The 24,912-nt window shown below is 39.5% G+C and overlaps 1 protein-coding gene across 2 annotated transcripts in view; it reads left to right on the forward strand.

Moving 5' to 3' along the window:
* Window positions 1-24,912, forward strand: part of PRKG1 (protein kinase cGMP-dependent 1) — a 999,829-nt gene that overhangs the window by 965,453 nt on the left and 9,464 nt on the right. For both annotated transcript variants that reach the window (XM_081955689.1, XM_081955688.1), the window contains exons 11-12: window positions 12,744-12,883; window positions 15,194-15,283. In XM_081955689.1, coding sequence (XP_081811815.1) covers window positions 12,744-12,883; window positions 15,194-15,283 — 230 coding nt within the window. The remainder of the gene's footprint in view (window positions 1-12,743; window positions 12,884-15,193; window positions 15,284-24,912) is intronic.

Consider the following 24,912-nt stretch of genomic DNA (forward strand, 5'->3'; position numbering starts at 1 on the left):
CCAGCTGTCTGCAAGGAGTATAAATCCTTCCATTCTCCATCATCCAGTCAGAGCTAAAGATGCTTCTTGGATGAGAGTTGAAATGTCTTCAAAGAAAAACCAGAAAATCCAGTTGCCTCTTGAAAAGGCACCTTGGGAACGACCATGACCTGGATGACTTAGAATTTCCATAGACACCTTCCTAATTCTCCAATTAAAAATTGAGTGCAAAAAGACATAAGTTGCTGCTCTCTATTGCCTATTGCCATGGTATCCTTCTCCATGTAAATGATGAAACAATGATTGAAATACAGTAGGTTGTTGGTGACAATAATCATTTCCTGTAGTGAAGGTAGCATTTCTTCCATTCCCCATTTTCTGGGGAATATAGATACAATGATGCTGTTTTGTTCTTTGTTTGTTTAGCAGACACATTGCTTCTGATCTTTCCCAGTAAATCTGGCCTGCCAAGATCAGTTGCAATGTCAGCTTACACAATGTACACAGTAGATGTGGTCATGACTTACATTTCCTAGGTACCAGATTTCATGAGATTAATCTCACTTGGTCACCTTGAGAACAAGGTAGCAGAGTAGGAATGCGTGCTGAAGGCTGTGTAAAAAAGCTATCTATGGTTTTGCTATAATTAAACACCTGTGCAGAATTTTGGAAATGATATAAGAGGAAGTAAAGCAGTTCTGAAAATAAACGGATGCAGCTTTTCTCGTGTTTTTGTATGTGTTGGCTAATTTATTTTTAACCAAGACCATCTACCAAAAAAAGGTGAGGTGTTAACTTTATTATATATTTCACCCCAGTGCTCCAGATATCAGCAAGGGGAAACAGAGAATCAAGGTTACATTTAATGCTGTTCTCTTGTGGCTGTTTGTTATTCAGACCACATTTAGCAGAAATCACAAGGAGTTATTCAAAGCAAGATGTAAGGTTGTTTCTGAAAATTTTGCAAGGTTTAGCTTATTTATGTATTTCATTTATGTATGGCTCCCATCTCAACAAATGACTCTCAGCAGGGAACTAAATTAAAAAGAAAATACAAAGAATTACAATGAGACAAAACTTAGATTACATAGCAGCTGAGAATAAATCATATAACCGTATCACTAATATAACCCAAAATTAGGTCCATACCCATATTTAGGGTACCAGGCCCAAGTCGTTAAGGACTTAGGAAACAAGCAGGGTTTTGTTTCATCCTTATCATAAAGTGGGCAGTGGTTACCATAGTAGGTAAGACATGAGTTTGACAGTCCTTCAAAACTGTCAAATGGCATTCCTTAGCCATTTTAACCCAAAGCATGCCTACCAGATTGCAGTTGCTCATGTTAAATAGCAAAAAACTCCACATTGGCAACAAGAAGGGTGTCTGGCCAGTAAACACTCAGCTCCATTCAGTTTCCCTGACGCCACCCCACAAGGTATTATGGGGTGGTTAAAAGAGGATGATGATGATGATTTGAGGAAAAGACTATTTACTTACATGTGGAAATGCCAGTGCTTGAATTAGGACTCCAGGCAGTACTCTTGAGAATGTCAGCTTCCTCCCTACCTGGTGAGGAATCATATGAAAAGAATTGCTACATCCACACACTGTGTGGTGATCTAATAGCTAAACTTAACTCTTGAGACTCCACTGAAAAAAAAGCTGAGGGAAAAATCATTCAATGAGATTCTAACAAATTATTCCGGGGGGTCTTCTTATGACTATGTATCTGTTCATACTACAGGATCAATGGGTTTGAGTTTCAGTATTATAGCAGTTCTGATGTTTGACATTTTATTCCAGTGTGAGTGGAGTTATTAGCTTTCTCAGACCATCATGAAGCTTAGTTCCCTTACTCAAAGGAGGAACGGCCCTGCTTTCCATAATGGGGGAGGGGGGGCATTCGTTTCTTATTTTTCAAATGAAAATTAAGTTGGCCGTTTGCTTAGATTTTACTTGCTGAACTGGAAGGAAAATGTTTTCTTCATATTTTCCTGTCGAAGTGTCACATTTATCCTCTCTGTGCTGTTCAAAAAAAAAGGTTGCATATTTCATTTCCAATACATTTAGCTTTACTAAATGCCACAGGCTGCTCTCAAAATTATGCATTTAGAAAAAAGAAAGAAAGAAAGCAGCTGCCAACTTGAGTAATTTTCAGACAAAAGCCAACACATCATCCATGTTAGAAATGCAGGCATTACAAACAGGAATCATTTCCTTTCCTTTGTAATTTTTTTTAAAAAATATGGTAGGATAGTCAAGGTACAAGAAAGCAATACACATACTGTATATAAAATCACTTATAGACCTCATACATTCTGTTAAAATAAAATAGCCCACCAAATTTAGGTCAGGAATATTATTTATTAACTTTGTATGTAGTTAGTTAGCTTTCATCACTATAGCCAATTTTATTAATATTGTCATCAAATGGTTTCAGATCAAAGATGACCAGATTAATTTATGCAAAAGAATGGCAGAGATCAGAGCAAATTCCCAAACCCTGTTTCTCAGAAGTACAATAGCTTAACATAACTGTTGTGCTGGGTGTGCAACAGGTTAGATCAGATCTACAGTGTACATGGCCACAATTCAGGTTAATTTGCAATTATTTTCTAATCATATCTAGGATGAAGTCAGAAGACCCATTCAAAGAGTTATAAAGTGAAAATACTCCCATCATATTCCATGTAAACATACTTTAATTGCAACTTCTGAATCTGCTACTTTAATCTAGCTTTTCCAAATTTAGTATTAAGATACAAAAATACAGTGCCTTAGAATCCCACAAATGTTTGATACATAATAATGTTCATGTGCTAAGGATAGGTATAAGGTAAAGGTAAAAATTCCCTCTCACATATGTTCTAGTCATTCCCAACTATAGGGGGTGGTGCACATCTCCGTTTCAAAGCCAAAGAGCCAGCGCTGTCCGAAGATGTCTCCATGGTCATGTGGTCTGCATGACTAAATGCTGAAAGCACACGGAACGCTGTTACCTCCCCACCAAAGTAGTCCCTATTTTTCTGCTTGCATTTTTACATGATTTCGAACTGCTAGTTGACAGAAGCTGGGACAAGTAATGGGAGCTCACTCCGTTCCGCGGCACTAGGGATTCAAACCACCGAACTTCCAATCTTTCTGATTGACAAGCTCAGTGTCTTAGCCACTGAGGCACCGCATCCCCTAAGGATAGGTATAGTTGGAAATATTTTAAAATACCTTTTGCCTTTTGTTATAGAAATGAATGAGATGCTTAAAATGACTAAAATAGACTAGGTGACCTATCTAAATCTTGGGGGTTTAGTCATTTTTCCTTAGAATGAGAAAATTTAACTCCAAGCTACTATTTTTTTAAAAATACTGTTGCTTGCTTTTTAAAACCTTTAAACGAAAATGTTTTTAAACAAAGGCCTTTTACAACGGACATTGATTAGGAGTATGTATGAGCAATAACATCTTGTAAATGAGAGTTACATTTAGAATCTGATTGATCAGTTTCCCCAAGTGTTAATATTCCAATTGCATAATGAAGATTCACGCAATAGTTCTTATGTAATCTGTCCTTATAATCTACAACAGCCATTGCTTGTATAGTATCCGTACCTTGGAGACAAGTCCTAGAAATTTTCTTGACAAGATTTTGGAGAGATTTGTCATTGTCTCCTTCCCAGGGCTGACAGAGGGTGATTGGCCCAAGGTAATTCATCTGGCTTTATGTTAATGCTGGAAGGAAGGAAGGAAGGAAGGAAGGAAGGAAGGAAGGAAGGAAGGAAGGAAGGAAGGAAGGAAGGAAGGAAGGAGAGAGGGTGTGTCTGTGTTTATATGTGTTTCCATGTGTATGTGAAAGGGAGTTAAATATTTCATCATTTCTGTTTTAATTGTGTGTGTGTGTGTGTGTGTGTGTGTGTGACCAAGAGAAGGATTACCCACTGCTATATTGATACAACAAATTCCTTTCATGCAGAGATGCTTCCCATTCCATCACAGGATAGAATAGCAGTTGTCAGAGGGATTCTTGCCAGCAACAGATGTTTCTCCAGATATCAGCTTCACTCAAAGAAAAGTCACAGCAGGCTGTGCTAGATGTCAGCCAGTATTAGAAGCCATTCCTTTACTTGTGGGTGGCTCTTCCTCACGTCCAAGCTATTTAGCATTCAGCCATGTGAGCTTTTTTAAAAAAAAATAATTTCCTATTTGAGAAAAACAAGTAGACGTTTCACAGCAAAATGTCAGACTGTCGTTCTTTTTTAACAGGAATGCTTCTGCTTGGATTTCCAGGCAATTATTGGTTGAAACAGGAACATTTCTCTTGTATGTGTGCATTCCATATTGTTTTTTCCAATACCCATACTATATATATATATGTATGTATGTATGTATGTATGTATGTATGTATGTATGTTACGGTGAAAGACCGAAATTGGTGAAAGTCGACATTCACCGGTGAATGTCGACATTCACATAGTCGCTTGGTGTATGTCCGAAATATTTGCTTATTTCTGACTTACACCGGCCAATGTCGACATTCACCAAGTACTAATGGTGAATGTTGGACATGTCAGAGATTTATATTTTTTTCTCCGTATTTCGGTGACGTAACGTTTTCGCCTCTCTTTGCGAGAGGAGCTGCAGCAGCTTCTCTCAGCGAAATTTCTTGAACCGAAATCTCATTTATGGGAAGTAACTTTTCTTTACAAATTACGAACTGGTTAGGGTTAGGGTTAGGGTTAGGGTTAGGGTTAGGTGATTGTCGACATACACCGGTGAGGGTCCGAATGTAAAACCCTAACCCTAACCCTAACCAGTTCGTAATTTGTAAAGAAAAGTTACTTCCCATAAATGAGATTTCGGTTCAAAAAATTTCGCTGAGAGAAGCTGCTGCAGCTCCTCGCAAAGAGAGGCGCAAAGAGAGGCGAAAACGTTACGTCACCGAAATACGGAGAAAAAAATATAAATCTCCGACATGTCCAACATTCACCATTAGTACTTGGTGAATGTCGACATTGGCCGGTGTAAGTCAGAAATAAGCAAATATTTCGGACATACACCAAGCGACTATGTGAATGTCGACATTCACCAGATTTCGGACTTTCACCGTAACATACATACATACACACACACACACACACACACACACACACACACACACACACACACACACACACACACACACACACACACACACACACACACACACACACACACACACACACACACACATATATATATATATATATATATATATATATATATATATATATATATATATATATATATATATATATATTTGTGTTACAACCCCTGGTATGCCTAAATATGGGAGGAAGGTCACTACTCCCTCTTTCTGTCCTTCGGCTTATCACTTAATAAATAAAGGGAGATATGAACCCGGGCTGTATATATTTGAAACTGGGATTTGAACCCAGGCTGTATATATCTTAGGCAGAAGTCTTAGCCACTAAGCCACGGGCTCACTTCCTTATCAGTTGAGCCAGGGAAATAGGTATGTATTTGTGTTACAAATACATACCTATTCAAATCCCAGTAAGGGTATGGCTAGCTGATGAGAGCTAATTAGCTCGAAATAGATCTATACTAGTCTCCCTTTATTTATTTATCAGTACAAATACAACACAAATATTAAAAAAAGCAACATTAAAAATAAAAATATGGTTTTCTGCCTGCATGGTCTTCTGTGATAAGCCGAAGGACAGAAAGAGGGAGTAGTGACCTTCCTCCCATATTAGGCATACCAGGGGTTGTAACACAAATACATACCTATTTCCCTGGCTCAACTGATAAGGAGGACAGCCTGTGGCTTAGTGGCTAAGACTCCTGCCTAAGATATAATACAGCCCAGGTTCGAATCCCAGTAAGGGTATGGCTAGCTAATGAGAGCTAATTAGCTCGAAATAGATCTATACTAGTCTCCCTTTATTTATTTATCAGTACAAATACAACATATATATATATACATTACAGACCGGAAAATCCCTTATGCCCCTTTATTATTACTTAGTGGCCATATTTTGGCTACAGTCAGTGGTGCGATGCAACTGGTTTAACAACCGGTTCGGTGAGAGAGAGCTTTGCGCCGATTGCATGTTTTGCACATGCGCAGTGTTCAAAAACCGCCCATTTTAAACTTAAAAACTTATCTTCTATGTCAGCGCTGGTGAGTAAAATAGCTGACACGTGGCAGTCCGCTGTGTCATGCAAATCAGCTGAGCTAATAAACAGGAAAATATAGGACAGGAAAGGGCAGGGGCGGGGCAGGGGTGGGTTCCTGCCAGTTCTAACCTCTTCTATAGAAGAGGTTGCACAAATCTACAGTGCCGTTTAGAACCGGTTCCAGCTCCCTCCCCCCCTCCCATCCACACATCATCAAGATGAAGAGCGAGGGGAGGAATTCTGGGAGTTGAAGTCCACAAGTCTTAAAGCTGTCAGGTTTGAACACCCCTGGGGTTTTTTTTCTAAAGGGTTAGGGGTGCAAGGGTCTTATAACTTGACAGCTTTAAGACTTGCGTGCTTCCAATGCCAGAGTTTCTGAGCCAACATTTTGGTTGCTAAGCAAGAGCGTTGTTAAGTGAGTTTCACCACATTTTTACAAGTTGGCCATGCCCACCCAGTCACATGACTGCCAAGCCACTCCTACTTGGTCACATGGCTGGCAAGCCACTCCCACCCAGTCATATGGCTGACAAGCCACTCCCACAAAGCAGGCCACACCTACAGAAGAGGTTCTAAAAAAATTTGAAACCCACCACTGGGCAGGCGGGCAGGGCCAACTGCTCACCGGCACTACCTGTCTGTAAGAACCTGTGCGAATACCACCACTGACTACAGTCATAGTGGGAGTCACCATTTAAGAGCAGTTCAAGCACTCATGATCCAGTCATTGGTGGTAAAGTAGATTCTATAGTTATTGTGATGATCATATTTCTAAATAACTCAGGACAGCTATTTTTATGCAGCACTTCTTTCTCACAAATATAACCAAGGCTTGGAAATACATTTTGATTTTGTTTTGAATGCTAGAAATACAGATGTTATCTTACAATGATCAAATGAAACCATACTGAGTTGAAGCTAGATTTAATCATACATTCAGTACAGAGGTGGGTTCCTACCGGTTCGGACCGGTTCAGCCGGACCGGTAATGGTTTGCCAGCCTGGGTCGCCAGAACCAGCAACAGCCCAGGCCTGCCATGCTTCTGAACTTATTCCCTGGTCGTTGCAGCATTTTGTTTTCATTTTTTAATGCTCTGCGCATGCGCAGACCTATTTATGAGCAACTGTGCATGCACGCGGAGCGTGTGTCTGGTGACCGCACACACACAAAATTGCACATGCACCAAACCGGCAGTAATGCTGGTAGCAACTGACCCCTGGTTCAGTAGATCCATTGAATTAATAAGTTTGAATCAGAGGCCCACTGATTTAAGTACACTCCTTTAAGTACATTCAAACAGTTTATTACATGCACCTTTGGGTTTGTCTTTCAAGCCTTATTTTAAAGCTCTGCAGAGCTTAATGGTCTGCACAAAAACTTAGTTTGCTTCCTTAGTTTTGAGATACTGCTGATTTGACTTGCCCCATCTTGGATTGAAACGCCAAATCTCTGACATGCTCAGGTTGTTTCTGTTGGAGAAAATGCCAATTGAATTCCAAAGAGGAATCTAGGCAGAAAACTTTCAACAAATGATCAAATCCTATCTCTTTTAGCAACAGCAAGGAAATTAGATTGAAAGAGCCTTTTCCTCCTCTGGCAGACTGGCTGTGTCAAGCTATCAGAGAACAGAGTTGTTAAATGAAGCAGTGTTTTGTCTTGGGCAGCATACAAATGCATCTCATTTGACTGGATGACTTGCAGCATAAATACTCTCATTCCACACTATTCAGGTGAACAATTTCCCTTTCAGTGTACAGCAAAAAAACTGGCGACGTGCAGTACTGACATTTTGGGCTTTGCTGTACCACGCATCTGCATTTTTCATCCATCCAATCACTGAGCAATTTTTTCAGCTCTTTCAAAATGATTTCTTTCTGACCTCAGAAAGACACGGAGATGCCAAACTCTGGTCTGTAAACCAGTGAATTGTGACATTGGATTTCCTCCAGTGAAAGCTAGGAAAGGTTGCATGCTGCTTAAATGCACCATTGAAAAGTTTCTGGAAATAAATTCGTAATTATATTCCCATTTTCTTGAGTCAGAGCTTCTCGCTGTAAGATGTTTTAATTTACTTTAAAAGTACTTGTTTCATCTACTTGTTTGGAAAAAGTGCTAGAATCATTTTCTTTTAGAATTTCCCAAATGGATTGCTGCCACCCCATATATATTTGGCTTCAAAGTTGGTTAAATATAGGAAGGGCCTTGCTGGCTTTTTGGAGACCATTGTAGACTAAAAGGTGGCCCTGTGGCTCAATGCATGAGAATTGGGGAGTTAGATACTATGTGAGATGTTACTGTTTCTGCTGAGTTTTTACTGGGACTCTTATTGGCAAACATTGTAGATTGTCAATCAATCAGAATAGAGTTGGAAGGGACCTTGGAGGTCTTCTAGCCCAACCTCTTGCTCAAGCAGGAGACCGTATGCCATTTGAGACAAGTGGCTGCCCAGTCTCTTCTTAAAAACTTCCAATGTTGGAGCATTCACAACTTCTGGAGGCAAGCTGTTCCACTGGTTAATTGTTTTCACTGTTAGAAAGTTTCTCCTTAGTTCCAGATTGTTTCTCTTCTTGATTATTTTCCATCCATTGTTTCTTATCTTGCCTTCTGGTGCTTTGGAAAATAAGTTGACTCTCCTCTTCTTTGTGGCAGCCTCTCAAACACTGGAATATTGCTATAATGTCACTCCTAGACTATCCATACCCGATTCCTGTAACAATTTTTCATATCTTTTAGTCTCCAGGCCTTTAATCGTCTTAGTTGATCTTCTCTGCACTTTTTCCAAGTCACAACATCTTTTTTGTAATGTACTAACCAAAATTGTATGCAGTATTTCAGATGTGACCTTACTAAGGATTTACTAAAGATTTCATGTAATTTTGATTAAAGATTTCATGTGATTTTGATTCTATGCTTCTATTTATATAACCAAGGGTTGAATTAGCTTTTTTGGCTACTGCTGCACATTGCTGGGTCATATTTAAGTGATTGTCCATTTGCACTCCAAGGTCCCTCTCACAATTACTGTTTTTGAGCCAGGTTTTGCCTAATTTGTACTTGTACCTTTGGTTTTTTCTGCATAAAGCCTTTCTTTTTTCCACATTAAATTTCATGTTGTTGGATAGGGCCCATTGTTCAACTCTGTCAAGAACTTTTTGGACACTGAGCTTGTCTTTTGGGGTGTTGGCTATACTTGCCAGTTTAATGTCATCAGCAAATTTGATGAGTTCCCCTTCTATTTCTCAACCATATCATTTATGAAGATATTAAAGCGTACTGGGCCTAAAACAGAATTTTGTGGTACCTCACGGCTCACTTCTCTCCATGTAAATGTAGTACCATTAATGATGACTCGTTGAGTATGGTTTAGTGAACCAGTTAAAAATCCATCTGGTGATTGTGCTGTCTATCCTACATTTTTCTAGGCTTACCAAGAAGTGAATTGTGCTTTACTTTGTCAAATGCCTTAATGAAGTCAAAGTATACTATGTCCACAGCATTTCTCTTGGCTACTAATTTATTTACTTTATCAAAGAATGAAATAAGATTGGTTTGGCATGATCTGTTTTTAACAAGCCCATGCTGGCTTCTAGTTACGACTTTGTTTCTAAATCTTCTAGATTTTCATGCTTTTATTCTTCTGTATTGTTTTTAATATGTTGTTAGATGCCCTGAATTAGATTTATAAGTAGGAGTTCCCATATAAATTGAATCAATATAAATAAAGTCTTTATTTATTATGACATTTATTGTTGGGGTTACCAGAGCTGTGTGAGCTTTGTAGTTTTTCTTGCTGATGTTTCATTACCAAACTAAGTAACAACATCAGTGCTAGAAGGAAGTAGAATTTCTTTTTTTCTTGAATATACTGTGTATCATGCAACCTTTTCCATGTTTACATTCAAGGCAGAATTAAAATCTCACTATTAACATTACAAGGACACTTAGAAAGAAACACTCTCTTTTATATTATAATAAATTGAATGCAGAGATAACTTATTTTTGTTCCACTTTTCCTTTCATTTCCTTCACATAGCTTGGAGGGAAGACAAGAAAAACAGCCTTCAGGACAGTATACAGTATTTTCTGAGAACATGGGAATAAGGATATTGCAGTTGTAGACAATTTAATGTTATTGGAGTGCATAATGAAAGATTCAGTGTTTTGTTTAAACATTTAACCAAATTTTATATAATGTAATATGTTTGCAGGAGCTATTTTTTACATAAAGCTAAAATAAATGTTGAAAAGAGATGTCATTTCAAAACACATGTGGAAAGGTAAAGGGTTTGCTGGCTTGCTTAGTTGTCATTACTGAAGGTGAATAAAGAAAAAGGAAGTCAAATAAGAATGTGGTGTAGCAGTTAAAACAGTGGAATGGGATGAGGAATGTTCTCTAGACTAAGCTGTGGAAACTCGGTAAATGACATGGCTTCCATCTCTGTTAGTATTTCATTGATTTGTTTGTTTAGATGAACAGCTGCCCATCTTAAACACAATTCTTAGTGGCTCAAAACCAAACTAGTAACTATGAAATCATAAATTATAAAATAAAACAAACATCCAGTCCCTCAAGCAGCTCCAGATAGCTTCATTCTACCCCAATACCTGGGTAAAAGATCAGCTCAGTATAGCCTTCCAAAATACTAAAAAAAGTGAGAACCTGCCCAATCATTTGTAGAGGGAGGCACAGGTGGTATTCAGTAGGTTCTGACCAGTTCTGGAGAACCGGTAGTGGAAATTTTGAGTAGTTCAGAGAACCGGTAAATGCCACCTCTGACTGGCCCTACCCCCATCTATTCTCTGCCTTCCAAGTCCCAACTGATTGGGAGGGAATGGGGATTTTACAGTATCCTTCCCCTGCCACGCCCACCACACCACACCACGCCCACCAAGCCATGCCCACAGAACCAGTAGTAAAAAGTTTTGAATCCTACCACTGGGGGAAGGTATTCCTTAAAATGGAAGCGGCTGTAGAAAAGGGACACTTCTGAGGTCTCCTTAGATAGCAAGATGTCAGGGGAAGAACCTGGAGCATGGCACCCAACATGGTAGGATGGACAGACACTCTCAGGGAGAAATGGTCCTGCACATAGCCATATCCCATTCTATGAAGACCTTTAAAGGTGGTAACCACCACCCAGGGGTGAAATCCACTTACCTTTGCTACCGGTTTGGTAGTAATATGAGTTCGCATGCACAAGCCACCTCCACGCATGTGCAAGACCTTCTGCACATGCATAGAGCACGCCTGCAAAGGTAAGTGAACAGCGAGGGGGGGATCTGCTGTGCCACGCGATTTATATTAGCTAGAAAGCAGGAAATCCTGCTTTCTAGCTAATATAAATCGCACATCACAACTGATCATTGGAAAAAACGGTTCGCCCGAACCGGTAGCATAGAATGTTTACCAGCGATTCAGATGAACCAGTTCGAACCGGTAGCATTTTACTCCTGCCACCACCTTAAATTGGATGTGGAAAGAAACTGGGAGCCATTGTAGCTTGCACAACATAGACGTAACATTCTCAAACATGCAGTACCAGACACACGTCTGTGTTCTGGACCAGTTGTAGCTTCCAAGTAGTCTTCAAGGGCAGCACCAGATCGAGCACATTGCAGAAATCCACATGAGAAGTGATTAAAGTATGAGTAATCACAGGCATGGCCTCTGGGTTCAGAAAAAGCACCTTTGGGGCACTAGACAAACGTGTGCAAAGCCCCTCCTAATTATGGTTGCCACCTGCTTCTGAAGCAGGAGAGGGAGTCCAGTAAGACTCCTCCAAATTGCACGTCAGCTCATCTAGATAGGTGCAACCGTGTCCAGAGTCAATTGTGACAGATCACCAGACCCTGAAGGGTGTGGTTAAAAACCCAAAGCCTCTCCATTTTGCCAAAATTGAATCAAAGTCAGTTTCTCCCCATCCAAACAGTCTCCAGGCACCTGGTCAGCACCACAATCACATCATCTCCCTGGTCTGGATCCAAGGATATATATTGCTTCGCGTTACTGTATAAGATGCTAGATATAAACATTTTAAAATTAGAAATGGCGGGAAATGTTGGTAGCTTGGGTGATCGATGTTGGTGGTGGTTTCTTCTCTGAGTTTGTTGTTTAATTTCCGAACGTTTGAAAATTAAACAACGGATTTGGTTAACAAACCACCACCAACACATTTTAAAATACATAAATATGATAATAATTTAAAATAACATGCCAATTTTTCCTACAATTGTACACACTTTCTCATCACATTCACCTTCTTACATAATCAGATTATCCCATTCCTAAAAATGATTATTCTGACTCCCTAAAATCAAATTATTCCCTTCCAACATGGTTTTCATCCCAGCTCATTAGGAATCTGAGTGAAAATTAGAGCAATAACATTTCTTCACATGTGTTTTACTCAAAAGAAGAATAAGCTGTCACGGCCATTAACTTGAGTCTGAATATAGCATTTTAAGCCTGTTGGTTGTATTACTTTGCCCTTGAAAGTAACTATTAGCGATTATGTACACAAAGCTCAACATTTGGGAGCCCTACTATAACCACTGATTCTGATCATTCAAATGTCTGGTTTCCTCAAGGTGCAGTTGAAAAGTGATGAATCAAAAACTTTTGCAATGAAGATACTAAAGAAACGTCACATAGTAGACACGAGACAGCAAGAACATATACGCTCAGAAAAACAGATCATGCAAGGCGCTCACTCAGATTTTATTGTGAGGTATGACTGTGTTCTTGGATAAAACTCCCTTCTTTTAGCGTGCAGAAATTTGTTCTCAGCTTTTCATTACATTCTTCTATCAAATTGCTATGTAATGCCTTATCTGGTCTAAACATTCATTCAAATGCCTGAAATATCCAATGAGTACATGAATTCTCACACCCGATACTACGTTCTTTATCACTGTAAATACCATAGGGTAATTTAAATGAAGAGTAAAGTTGCAATGTGCACGAAATATCATGGCTCTCGGCTTTATAAAACAGCCAATGAATAACTTAAAAGAGCAAGTGCATTTTTAAAGATAGACATTTGCTTATTAACAATGATGAAACGTTATACCTAACTGAAGGCATGTTAACTATATTTCAAAAAGCCGTGGTGGCTTAGTGGTTAGAATGCAGTATTGCAGCCTAATCCTGCCAACAGGCAGCAGTTCGATTCTCACTGGCTCAGAGTTGACTCAGTCTTTCATCCTTCTGAAGTCGGTAAAATGACGTAGATTGTTGGAGGCAATATGCTGACTGTGCAAACCGCTTAGAGAGGACTATGAAGCACTATGAAGCACTTATATGTCTAACTGCTATTGCTATTGCTACCCTGTTTCCCTGAAAATAAGACCTCCCCGGATAATAAGCCAAATTGAGTGCATGTGCTAAAATAAGCCCTCCCCTGAAAATAAGCCCTCCCCAAAAATATTGCAACACAGCAGCAGCCATGAGGTGACTACATTCGCCGCCTCTTGCAACTCAAAAATAATAAGATCTCCCAGAAATTAAGGCCAAGTGCTTATTTTGGGGGTCAAAAGAAAATAAGACCCTGTCTTATTCGACCCTGTCTTATTTTCAGGGAAACATGGTATTTCTGCTCTCCTTCCCATTCTTAACTAATAGCTGTGACAGCACAGATCATCCCTTAGTAACTCATCATGTACAGGCAGATACACACAAACATGCACACATTTGTATCTCCGAAATGTTACAAGGTGGCTTAGAACAACATTGAATTTTGCCTTTGCTTCTTTAGATACTTGGATCTCCTAACCTCCTCTGAGTCACCTTCATTATAATTTTATGAAACTTGTATAAAATAGTAAAAATACAAGTAAAAGGTGTTTCTGCCTAAGAGTTATTTCAAAATATCCAGCTTTCTAGCAAAAAAATTAGAAAAATAAGAAAAATAAGAAAAAATTATTAAGACCCCTTCTCAGAATAGCTTATTTTGATTAAAAGCAGTTCAAATGTTCCAACAATGTTAGATTTGCATATGTCAGAATTCTTCGTCAGGCTAGCGAGTACTAAAAACAAGGTAAGAAATCAACAAAACAAAATATCTTTAGTACAGTCTTGGACTATATGCACCTAAGATCCTTCATTATTCATAAATAGAGCCATGGTGGCACAGTGGTTAGAATACAGTATTGCAGGTTAATTCTGCCAAATGCCAGCAGTTTAATTGTCACTGGCTCAAGACTGACTCAGCCTTCCATCTTTCCGAGGTCGGTAAAATGAGAACCCAGACTGCTAGCAATATGCTGACTCTGTAAACTGCTTAGAGAGGGCTGTGAAGCACTGTGAAGTGGTATATAAGTCTAAGTGCTGTAACTATAATGGAGGATCCAGAAAAGAACATTAAATAATCTGTAAAGCAATTTCAGAAGCAAAAGACAGACGTTTTAAAATAATTCAACCCTGATGGATTGTATTTACAAACATGTTAAGCCAAATTTTGCCTTACTATGGGTAGCAATAGCTCATATAGTCTGCTTCCAAAAGATACGCCCATTTTCTCCTGCATCTGCCAGTGCTCTTATGAGATGTCTAATTAATGTAGCACTCAAATCCCTCTCAAAATTACAGTATCATATCCTTGCATATCCTCTGTAATTGGGAACCCCACAGGCAGAGCCATTCACGATGGGGGCATCTTTTTATATTTGCCATGACGGATAGCTAAAGGCAGTTCATTGATCCTGGCAAGGCCAAATGTCTTACAACATCTATAATTTATTAGAGATTGGCAACAGTTGGTATAGTAAACCTCCAGTATTTAGATTGCCTTGATGCAGGAAAAGGGGAAAAAATGACAGCAATCCTCAAAAGCTAAGTCACATGTTGTCTACTGAATTCAGAAAAAAAGAATTAATTGAGAGAAGTCTGAATAGACCCATTTTTTTCTCAGAACAACAATAATATAACACCTAAAAACCATCACCTACAGTATTCTTTAAGTGGCAGAAGATCATAGACTGTATTTAACATTTCAAAGTCCAGTAAGCATTCATAACTCTTTTCCCCCTTTCTTTTATAGGCTATATAGGACATTTAAGGACAGCAAGTATTTATATATGTTGATGGAAGCCTGTTTAGGTGGAGAGCTTTGGACAATTCTCAGGGACAGGTAAGAGATGCCATAAGGTTTATCTTGATAGGAAATGACATTCGCTTGGCATACCAAATGCAGTCACGTGAACAATCTGTATGATTAAAAAAGTTTGTTTGTTTATTCCTGCCACAATTAAAATAAGGCATACTACCGTATGTCATAAAATTTAAAATGCAAGTTTAAAAATATGTACAAATTAAACAGATCTTGCCCAGAAATTAGAAACATTAATTATGTTCTGTAGGGTGCCATGAGGTCCTGAATGTGAACTTAGCAAGTGTGAATATACAATGGACAGGTATGTGTGTTGTGTGGTGTTGTCTGCATGTCACCACAGTTGCACAGGGCAGAAGCCACCAGTTAGCCCCATTTGTTCAGAGAGTCTCTGGCTCTTGTTGTGCCTGTGTGCAGTATATTCAACTTTCTAGAGTGATCTGAAATTTTGTGTGGTATCTGAGAGGGCTACACACATATGCTACTCAGTCCAATATATAACCTAGATCCAAGATATAAAACCTAGAAGTCAGCCATTCATTCATTCATTCATTCATTCATTCATTCATTCATTCATTCATTCATTCAATTTATTTGCCACCCATCTTGTACCCAATGACCCTGCACAGCTTACAACATAAAAAAAGCATTTAAAATGTTAAAATCATCCATTATAAAATAAAAGATTAACAGATAAAGTCACATAGACAAGATGGCAAAGAAGGGAACCAGACACCTGGAGATGGGATGGGATTGGCGGCAGGGAGGCTCTGAGTTTTAACTAGCCAACCACTTCCATCATGAAGTGTCTCTTTTATTAATGTAATGTGGGAAAGAAGCATCATTTCATAGAATTATTTTCCAGTTGTCTCTGTCCTATCAGGATTCTCCATTTATTTGCTTTGCACAAATGGTAGGATGCAACTTACCATGTCTTTTCTAAGGTACATCCCTACAGCATTTATTCTGAGCGATACAGGCAGCCAATTTGATCCCTGTCATCTGCCCACTCTGAAAGAATTTAAGTCCAAGTTGTTTTACTGTGTAAACAATTTCTGGCAGAGATAGTGTGGTATGTGAATGCAACCTGCATAGCTAGTTCCCTGATTTTAGTAAGGAAATAGGAATCATCCCCTAGACTTTTGGGTCAAAAGAACTTGAATGGTATAATGGAAAGAATGAATTTGGAAACAGTCAAATTCTGGCTTTGCTACGATACCAATTGTGTGTCCTTGAGCAAGATTCAAAATGTAATCTAAATGGGTACTAATCTAGTGTGTTGTGCTGCCATGTAAACAACTCTTCATTTTCTAGGGCTGACAAAAAAAAGCAACTACTTTCTTTGGCAAACAGATGTGATTCAGCCTTCCAATGTAAGACAATATTCTGCTCTAGTAGTGTCCCACTATCAAGCTGTGACCTATTCACAACCAGTCTGCACGAGCAGTGGGCTGGTACTCGTGCACCAGTGGTGGGTTCCTCATCTCGTTGCAAGCGGTATGGTGTACTTACCACCCGCGATGCTCCGTGACGCTCCAGCTGCTCAGCAGAGTGTCGCGCAGGTGCCGTACACTCCATGCTTGGAAGCCTCGAAAACCTCAAATACCGGTAAGGAGCGCGGGTGGGCGGGTGGGCCCTCCGGAGCACCGTACCGGAACGGTACTTGGTGCTCCCGGCAGGCAATGGTACGCCCGTACTGGGGCGTACCGGTAGTAACCCACCACTGTCGTGCACACGCACACACAGCACAACTTGTGCAAGTTGAGCTGTGCGTGCACATGCGTGCCGATCCATCGCTTGTGCAAGTTGAGCTGAATGTGCTCCCTCGCCTGATTCCCCTCCCCCCTCATTGTGCTGGCAAGCCACAAAGGTTGGGGACTACTGCTCTAGATCAGGGGTGTCAAACTTGCGCGTCACGTGACATATTGGGACTTTTTTCTCCTTCGCTAAAACCGGGCGGGGCTGGGGGCCAGTATGTGATGCATCCGTCCCGTGAGCTGCATGTTTGACACCCCTGTTCTAGATGATGATCAAAATTACACATGTCCAAAATGTATGTATCTAGTTAGCATTGAGCTAACTGCCAACTGATTTTGTAAGAAGACTAGATAAGCATAGCCATGCCATGATCAGACCAAGGCATGTTTGGTTCAGCAGTCACTATGGGAAGCCCATTAGCCGACATATTAGTCCTTCCGCTCACCTTCTTCAGCTAATGATATTGAGAAGACACTCTTACTGAAGACAACATTTATCCATCGTGACATGCAGCCTATTGTAGGAAATTACTTAGGATTGCTGGCAGCAATAGAAGAGTGTCCTCATATGATCCTCATCTTGGCCAACAGGGCAATTCTGACAGATATCGCTGCCAAAAAATATTTGGCATCGGCCAGCAGAAATAAATTTCTCAAAGCACAGCAAAGGGTTCCTGCATCACCCCACCCAAGTCCCTCAGTGTGTTGTTGACTTGGTGTTGTTCTCTTAAAGTTGACAGATTTCACTATTATGATGGACTGGTACATTGTGCTTTGAAATATTTAACATGCAATTTTATTCGAGGTAGTTTCATACAATTGGGTAAGCCATTCAAATAAGTAATGCTGCCACCCCGACTTAAACAGAATTTCCATTAAATTCAATTATTCTTACCTGAGAGGATTTCTTTTATTTCATATATTGCCTAGCACTCTAATCTCAGTACTCTCGGTTGTTTACAATATGCAGCAAGAAAGGAAATATAACCAATAAAACCGTACATCTCACAAAAGCCATAAAAATGCATTTTGCTGCAAATCCAGCTGCCCCAACAACCCCGATCCACAAAATTGGGAAGGAGGCAATCTCAGCTTGTAGAACAAGCTGTCTGCAATGCAATCAAGGAAGTCTTCTTCCACCTCCCAACATGTATTAATGTATTTAATTATTTTAAGGCCTGCTGTTAATTTGATTTGGTTTTCTTACGTTAAAACTTGCTTTTAACTATCCAGAGGTTCTACCATGACACTGACAGCCATATAAAACAAACAAAAAAGAAATGTCATGTGAGATAGGAAGCAAAAACTTCCTGTCCCAGGGAGACTTTTTTTAGGATGGGTAGATTCTCCCTGATACCAAAGACAACCAAGATGGACTTTATAATTCATACCAGCACTTTGAACTGAATTCAGAAACGTATTGGCCAATCAGTGTTGAGCCCACAAAAAAGAAATTATATTGTCCCAATATACTGTATTTCAAAAAGCACTGGACTGTTTTTTTTCTTGAAGACATTTTGCTTCTCATCCAAGGAGCTTCTTCAGTTCTGATTGAATGGTAGAGGATAGAAGGATTTATATTCCCAAATGACTGCAAGGAATATAAATCCTTCCATCCTCCACCATTCAATCAGAATTGAAGAAGCTTCTTGGATAGTAAGCAAAAAGTTTTCAAGGAGAAACAAAGTCAGTTGCCTTTTGAAAAGCATCTTTGGGGAAACCATGACCTGCATGACTGAGAATCTTCATAAACATCTGTATACATTAATTAGTCCATGGCATTCCTGACCAACTTCAATTTCTCAGATGCCTTCAAAAGTAGCTCCAGGCAGAATATGTTGCATTTCTATATTGCAGACGTGTGAATGATGAGTTAGTATCACATGTTACCCACCACCAACACCAAAAAAAGGAGAGGATTTTATTGTTGCACCAGCTGAAACTGGACAAAAGTCTTTTTTGGCCTTATAGCAATCGCACTTAGGCTTATATACCGCTTCATAGTGCTTTTACAGCCTTCTCTAAGTGGTTTATAGAGTAAGCATATTTCCGCAAACAATCTGGGTCCTCATTTTACCCTCCTCGGAAGGCTGGAAGGCTGAGTCAACCTTGAGCCTGGTGAGATTTGAACTGCCGAACTGCAACTAGCAGTCAGCTGAAGTAGCCTGCAGTACTGCACTCTAACCACTGTGCCATCTCGACTCTTGACTCTCTATTTGCTGATCAAGCAGGAGTTTGAATTGAGAAAGGCTTGTGAATGTGTGTGAACTCAGTAGGAAGGTAACCTTGTGCGGAGCCAAAATAGAAGTCTGAATCTTTTGTATGAACACTATTTCTACCTTGCCTGGGTTTAATTTTATTCAGTTTTTCTCCATTTAATCCTTTTCAGCTATATATTGAATAAGGACCTCCTGTGTATCTATGACTCAGCCTAGGAAAGTAACGAATTAGCAGGGTATGGTCAGAGTATTGATAATACCTCACTCACAAATTGATGTTGTTAAATAGTACAGGATTCCTCCTCTACCATCCCCAGTTTAAAATCTAGTTAATCAATTACTGACTATCTCTTTTCTTTCAAACACTTTCAGCAATGCATCTCCTCCTTTCCTCCTACTTTCTTACATTACTCCTTGTAGTCCTTCAAATGTTCTCCTTGGGACTTTAAAGTTAAACCTCCCTCCATCCCCGTCCCATCATCCCCCCACCCCACCCCAAAGCATTATCACTTTCAGACAGGGATCTACCTATTCTCTTCCACATGTCCCTCTAGATCTCCTTTCATCTAGCGCAGGGGTGTCAAACTCAAGGCCTACGGGCTGAATTCTGGCCCACAGGGCCACCCTGAAAACAGTGAAGGATCAGCCTGTGTTGCCTCTGCCAGCAAAAACGGAGTTCTGTTTTCAGCTGCGACAGCCTCTTGCAATCCTCTGCCAGTAAAAATGGCATTTTCACTGGCAGAGCACTCGGGCCACCACAGGCTCCCCCAACATGAGTAATGTAGAGCTGGCCATGCCCCCCTGGCCATGCCTCTGTTATATCCTGGCAGCCAGCAACAGCCAAACCGCGCCTGATTGGCTAAGACGCGGCTTGGCTGAGCACGGGCTGTCAGGAACAGCTGATTGGTTGTCCTGCCTGACAGCTCCGTATAAATAGCTGTCAGGCCGGAAAGTGCTGAATTCTTTTCGCTGTACATAGTTGAAGCCTTGTTGTTAATAAAGTGGTTGTTAGTTACCTCAGACTGCATCCTGCCTCATCCTTCGGCCAATCTTTTACAGCCTCCCCGCCCCTCCATCCCCTCAAGTCAAACACAACCGTGATGCGGCCCTCAATGAAATTGAGTTTGACACCCCTGAGCTAGGGGAACGCTCCATAGTCAACAGCCACACTTCAACCAAAACAAATTCTTTTAGTGAGCATCAATGATCCAAGTCCTATCTATTACAGAATGTCATCTGATGGGGCCCAGGAAGAGAGCTTTTTCTGTTGTGGCGCTCACCTTTTGTAATATAATCCCTCTGGGGATTAGATTTGCAAGACCTTAAAGATGCAGTTGTGTCCTTGTGCTGGGGAGTCTGGGTGTGTGGAAAACCGTGCAGTCATTGTGTTTAATCTGTCTCTTAGTTTTTCTTTTAACCTTGGCTTCTGATCAGTATTTCTATGGAGTTTTATATAATTGTTGTGCAGTTTTTAATTGTTGTCAGCCACCCACAGTCATGACTTTGAGACAGGAAGCCATATAAATTTAAATGAATGAATAAATATAATAAAAACCTTATCAGGAGGAGGATAATTAAACTTTTAGACCCCACTTCATCCAAATATAGAGGCAGAATATAAATCAGAGTCAGCGGTATTTGTATAATTCAAAAATATATTAGAAATAAAACAATATTCAGTAATAAAATATCAAAATCAAAAGATATGAAAGAATGGACTTACTCGCTAATATTCCTGGTGCTTCTATAAGATGTACTCTAACACCCGTTTGAAATTAAGTAAATAAAAGTAGATCACTTGGGTTATGACTGGATAGCAAAAACTGTGTTTAAAACATATCAGTTGCATCAGTCGTACAGCAAAATAAGACAGAAACATAGTCATGAAACCTCAAAACTTACTTTTATAGTATTATTTTTATTATCATTTTAAATTCCAAACATTTACTTGTCTTTAATTTGTTTAAAAAATAAAATTACAATACGAATTACGCTGTGCTCAGATTTCTTCTAATTGTTTGCATAAGTCTTTGAACCTTTATTTTAATACTTTTTCTGTCTACTCCTGGTATCTGCTGCCATCTAGCTACGAAAGAGAATTTCTCTATTATTTCCTTAGGTCATCTATTAAATTGAAATGCTTAGCACTAGCAAAACCTTGTTAACTTTTTGTGCTGCTTTAGTTTTAGGCTGCATGCCTGCTTTGGAACAGGCTTACACAGCAAAATGTCAGTATATATGTATCCTAAGGAAAGACAAAGTATAGGGTTTAAAGTGCTTACCCAGAAGTTAATTGGGGGATGTGAAATGTGAAGCCATCTGCATCTGTCAAGAAAACTGACCATATTGGCTCTCCTTTTAAAACTTAATTTGAAAGTTGGTTGTAATATATAGCAGCGATTTTTGATTTTGTGAATTATTGAAAGTAAGCTTCTGATCTCTGTGCCTTTTTTATTTGGAAGGGAATGAAGAAAAATAAATTCAGTTTGGAGAATAAATGCATGAGGGGGTTTTTGGTGGGGTTTTTTTTTTAAGATCTCAGAATAAGCAATAAACAGAGAAATGTGATTCTATCATAGCCTACAGTTATTTTGCAGTCTGGTTCTTCTGATAGCTAGTGGGCTTTTGCAGTCAAGTCATTAGATAAATAAAGTACTCTCTTCTGACACTTCCAGTGGTTTCACACAAAAATAGTTGAACTGTGATTTTCAGTTTGCAAGATATAATGCTGCCTGAGGAAAGCACTGCCAAGTACTCCACTCATAAAATCCTATACATATTTAAGTCCTCGACTTACAACAATTCATTCAGTTAACGTTTGAAGTTACAATGCAACTGAAAAAAGTGACTTATGACCATTTTTCATACTTACAACCGTTGCAGCATCCCCATGGTTACCTGATTAGAATTTGAATGCTTGGCAACTGACTCATATTTATGACGGTTGCAGTGTCCCAACATCCTGTGATCACCTTTTGCAGCCTTCTAATGAACACAGTCATCGGGGAAAGCCAGATTCACTTAACAACCATGTTGCTAACTTAAGAACCACGGCGATTCACTTAACAACAGTAGCAAGAAAGGTTGTAAAATGGGGCAAAATTAGCTTAACACTCACTTAGCAACAAAAATGTTGGACTTAATTATGGTCATAAGTCAAGAAGTACCTATAATTCACTGCACTGAATTACTACAATTACTACCAACCTGCCTTCCATTGAGGACCTGTACACTGCATGAATCAAAAAGAGGGCAAGGAAAATATTTACAGACCCCTCGCATTCTGGACATAAATTGTTTCAACTACTGGTCTCAAAATGACACTATAAATCACTGCACACCAAGACAACTAGACACAAGGACAGTTTTTTTCACAAGCGTCATCACTCTGCTAAACAAATAATTCCCTCACCACTGTCAAACTACTCACTAAGGCTGCATTACTATTACTATTAGTCTTCTCATCGTTCCTATCACTTATCTCCTCCCACTTATGACTGCATGACTGTAACTTTGTTGCTTGTATTCTTACGATTTATATTGATATTGTTTCCTGATTGCTTATTTGTACCCTATGACTATCATTAAGTGTTGTACTTTATGATTCTTGACGAATGTATCTTGTCTTTTTATGTACACTAAGAGCATATGCACCAAAGACAAATTCCTTGTGTGCCCAATCACACTTGGCCAATAAAGAATTTTAGTCTAGTCTAGTCTAGTCTAGTCTAGTCTCCAAAAGCTGATCTAAACGAAACAACTTTCTGAGAAAGGAATGTTATTTAGACTATATATCTCCTATACTCCATATAGCCCCCCCCTCCCATTTTGCCACAGCAGAAGGCCCAATGTAAAAGATGGCTTCCAGGTCTGACAGCTGTTGTCCCTCCTAATTTGGTTTTTTTTTTTTTGTCTTCTGGAAGCCATGATGATGGCTGAGGTTGAGGGTGCTAAGGAGAATCAAATTTTAAGAAAATAATAGTAATATAGCCACTTAAGATAACTTATCCTTCCCTATTTGTAAATTCCAAATAGTGTTTTCACATACCTCAATTTTCATTCATCCCCATTTAATTTGACCGTCTGCATAACACTTACTGGATGAAAAAGGAGCAAATCATTTGGCGTAAGACTAGTTTATTCCTAACCAAGTCAGCACTGAGCAACACAAATTAATACATTAATCGACTTATTACTGAAGCCCAATCCAAATTGCTATAACTCTGTTCTGGAATGAAAGTCTCTATCTTTTCCTCACCTCCTAATGCATGTACTATTTTACATTTGTACTCTTAGACATATTCTGTTCAGACACTTCAGATCAGAGGTGGGTTCCTACCTATTTGGTCCGGTTCAGTGGAATAGATAGTAACTCTGGTGGACACGTGACCGTACCGGTCCTATGATCGGTGGTGTCATCTTGACTTTCTGTTCTGCACATGCACAGAACAATCTTTCTTTTAAAGAAATGTAATTTTTATTCTTTTTTTAATGTTGTGTGCATGCGCAGATCCTTTTAAACAAAAATGTGCATGCGCGCAGAGCACGTGTCTGGTGTGTGCGCAAGCAAAGCTAGCACACACGCTCATTTTTTTTTTTTTACTATTGAACCAGTAATAATGGTGCCTGGAACCCACCCCTGCATCAGATGGTGGGTGCAAGGATGCCAAACCAGGAATGGGAAGATTATCTTAGTAGACTGGCCATGTTTATATTAACCACAACTACGCACACATACATACCCTCCTTAAGTGCTAGAACAAGTAAAATAGAATATCTAAAGCATTTTGCTTTGAGCCAGGATGCCCCCAAATTCTGTTTTCGTGAGCAGGCTTATACAAATCCCCGTTCTCCTGTTTTCAGATCCTTTATCTGCAATATGGGGATGAAAACAAATTGGATTCAGACTTAGTCATGCTTACATCAGTTCTATTAAAATCAAAGAGAAAGACATGTTGAACATAAATCCCATTATTTTCACAAGGTTTACTCATTAAACCAGTGGTGGGTTGCAGGCGGAACACCCCGTTACGCGCATACCGGAGCCAGCCCAGAGCACCAGATACCGTTCCGGTACGGTGCTCTGGAGGGCCCACCCACCCGGCCGAGCTCCTTACTGGTGTTTAAAGGTTTCTGCGCTTCTGCGCAGACACATGACACATACAGCGCCTGTGCGATGCTCCACGGAGCAGCTGGAGCGTTGCGGAGGCGCTAAGACGCATGCTGTGTGCTGCCCTGGTACATCCGTCCATAAGGATGCCACCCGTGAATTTGAAACCCACCACTGTACTTAATTTGTACTGAAGCAAGGCTGTGAAATTTTCTGTCCCAAAAAAAGAAGAATGAAGTATAAAGGTGAAGCATAATATCTGGGAATTTTCTATTTGTTGTTGACTTCTAAGCTCATCAGAGGCTGGGTTTAGAGGAGGTCTGAAAACGTAGATCTTAAGATATAAGTATTTTAGAGTAATAGCATTTCAATTAATTTACTTATTGACATTTCTAGAACTGCCCACGTGGTATTTTGCTGATTTTCCTTATAAACCATACTGTCAAAATGGAATGCATTTTGATGCTCAAATGTAACTTAAAAATGTGTCTTAGAGCTGTTGGATTTTCAAATTGCCATAAATATCTTCAGTCTTTTTAAATATTGGTTATGCTTTCTATACTT

The sequence above is a fragment of the Natrix helvetica genome (assembly GCF_964273705.1).
Source record: "Natrix helvetica genome assembly, chromosome: 5".
NCBI lineage: Eukaryota > Metazoa > Chordata > Lepidosauria > Squamata > Natricidae > Natrix > Natrix helvetica.